The sequence below is a fragment of the Eimeria necatrix genome, genomic scaffold (genome assembly GCF_000499385.1).
Source record: "Eimeria necatrix Houghton genomic scaffold, Enh_scaff203, whole genome shotgun sequence".
Lineage (NCBI taxonomy): Eukaryota > Apicomplexa > Conoidasida > Eucoccidiorida > Eimeriidae > Eimeria > Eimeria necatrix.
Window position 1 is genome coordinate 50,001 of NW_013655116.1, and position 2,173 is coordinate 52,173.

Here is a 2,173-nt window from a genome sequence, read left to right on the forward strand (position 1 = left end):
TGTGGCTAGCTAGCTAGCTAGCTAGGTATACCGAGGTCGCTGGCTAGCTAGCTAGCCGTGTGTAGCTAGCTAGCTAGCTACTCGTGTCTAGCCCTAGCTAGCTACCTAGAGTTCGTTAGGCCTGGCTAGCCAGCCACAGCTAGCTGTAGCTACAAGAGATATCTGTGGCTGACTAGCTACAACACTGGAGCACTCAAAACCTAGCTAGTTAGCTAGCTAGCTAGCTAGCTAGCTAACTAGCTAGCTAGCTAGCTAGCTAACTAGCTAACTAGCTAACTAGCAAGCTAGCTAGCTAGGAAGCTGGTTAGGTAGCTAGCTAGCTAGCCGGTTCTGACCAGCCAGCCCGCTCCCCACCTATAGATCGCCAGCTAGCTATGGCTACCTAGCTAGCCAGCTAGCAAGCTAGCTAGCTAGCTAGCTAGCTTGCTTGCTAGCTATTTAGCCACTTAGCTAGCTCTTTAGCAACCTCTCTAGCTAGCTATTGAGCTAGCTATTGAGCTACCCAGCCATTTAGCTAGCTAGCCATTTAGCTAGCTGGCTAGCTAGCTAGCTAGCTAGCTAGCTAGCTAGCTATTTTACCTGCTGCAACCTTCATGGCCTTTTCGCAGATTTGTTTTGCCGTCAAATTTGGGACATCAAAAAGCGCTCGAGCAGCAGCTGAAAAAAAAATAAAAAAATAAAAAAATAAAAAAAAAATTAATAAAGAATTAAAAAATGAAAAAAGAATTAAAAGATGAATAAAGAATTAAAAGAGATGAATGAGAAATAATAAAAAAGATAATAAAGAATTAAAAGATGAATAAAGAATTAAAAGAGATGAATAAGAAATAATAATAAAGAAAAAAGAGAATTAAAAGATGAACAAAGAAATAACAGAGATGAATAAAAAGGAATTAAAAAGATAAAAAAGGAATAAAAGAGATGAATAAATAGGAATAAAAAATATAAAAAGATAAAATGAAATAAAAAAGGTGAATAAAAAGGAATAGAAAAGATAAACAAGAAATAGAAGAGATGAACAAAACGGAATAAAAGAGAGGAAAAAAAGAAATAAAAGAGATGAACAAAAAGGAAAAAAAAGATAAAAATGAAATAAAAGAGCTGAATAAAAAAGGAATAAAAAGCTAAAAAAGAAACAAAAAGATAAAAAAGAAAAAAAGATGAAAAAAAGAACAAAAAGACGGAAAAAGAGTTGCAAAGTGAAGAAGGTCAAGTGGTCGAAAAGCGTCGAAAAACGGCGAAAAAAAGCCGAAAAAAAAGGCAGAAGAAAGAAGAGAAGAAGGGGCTGTTGGAGGGGAGAAAAAGCTTCGAAAAAGGCGCGAAAAAGAGTCCAAAAAAGCAAAAAAAAGAAAAAAAAAAGAAATGATTGAAAAACCTGCAGCGAAAGGGCCGCCGCTGCCGACGGCCAAAACGCCGTCGTGGGCCTCGAGGACGTCGCCGTGTCCAGACACCTGAAGGGAGAGGGCGGCGTCGGCGACGAGGAGAACCGCCTGCTCGAAAAGGGGAATTTTGGCGGGAAAAAGGCGGAATAAACGCGAATTCGAGTTTTATTTTCATTTATTTCAACTTTTAATTCACTTATTTCCACTTTTTTCCACTTTTTTCCGCTTTTTTCCGACTTTTTTCGACAACTTTCCACCTTTTCACCTCCAGGTGTCGCAGCCCCCGCTCAGTCCGCCACAGCTTCGCCAGCTCCACGCACGAACGAACCAACTGGCCTGCAATAACAAATAAATAAATAAATAAATAAATAAATAAATAAATAAATAAATAAATAAATAAATAAATAAATAAATAAATAAATTAATAAATAATAATAAATAAATAAAATGATTCTTTCTTTCGGAAGTGGGAAGAAAGGGATGCCCGCAGAGCTGCCTCTTTGGCGGGGGCTCCGCAGGGCCCTAAACCCTAAACCCTAAACCCTAAACCCTAAACCCTAAACCCTAAACCCTAAACCCTAAACCCTTGCCTGGGTGTTCCTCTAGTTTGCTTTCTAGCTTCTCCAGTAAAGTAAAACAATCTGCTGTTGCTCCTGCAAACCCTAAAATGATTCCTTGAGGCAATCGCCGAATCTTTTTCGCGTTCGGCTTCACCACCTGCCAAAACCCTAAACCCTAAACCCTAAACCCTAAACCCTAAACCCTAAACCCTAAACCCTAAACCCTAAACC

At 39.2% G+C, this 2,173-nt stretch overlaps 1 protein-coding gene across 1 annotated transcript in view; it reads right to left on the reverse strand.

Annotated features, from left to right (window-relative positions):
- Positions 1 to 1,669: 1,669 nt before the first annotated feature.
- ENH_00027480 (hypothetical protein, conserved) overlaps positions 1,670 to 2,173 on the reverse strand; it is a gene marked incomplete at both ends in the record, with an annotated part of 1,711 nt that continues 1,207 nt past the window's right edge. The window contains 2 exons of the mRNA XM_013584748.1: positions 1,670 to 1,718; positions 2,044 to 2,099. Coding sequence (XP_013440202.1) covers positions 1,670 to 1,718; positions 2,044 to 2,099 — 105 coding nt within the window. The remainder of the gene's footprint in view (positions 1,719 to 2,043; positions 2,100 to 2,173) is intronic.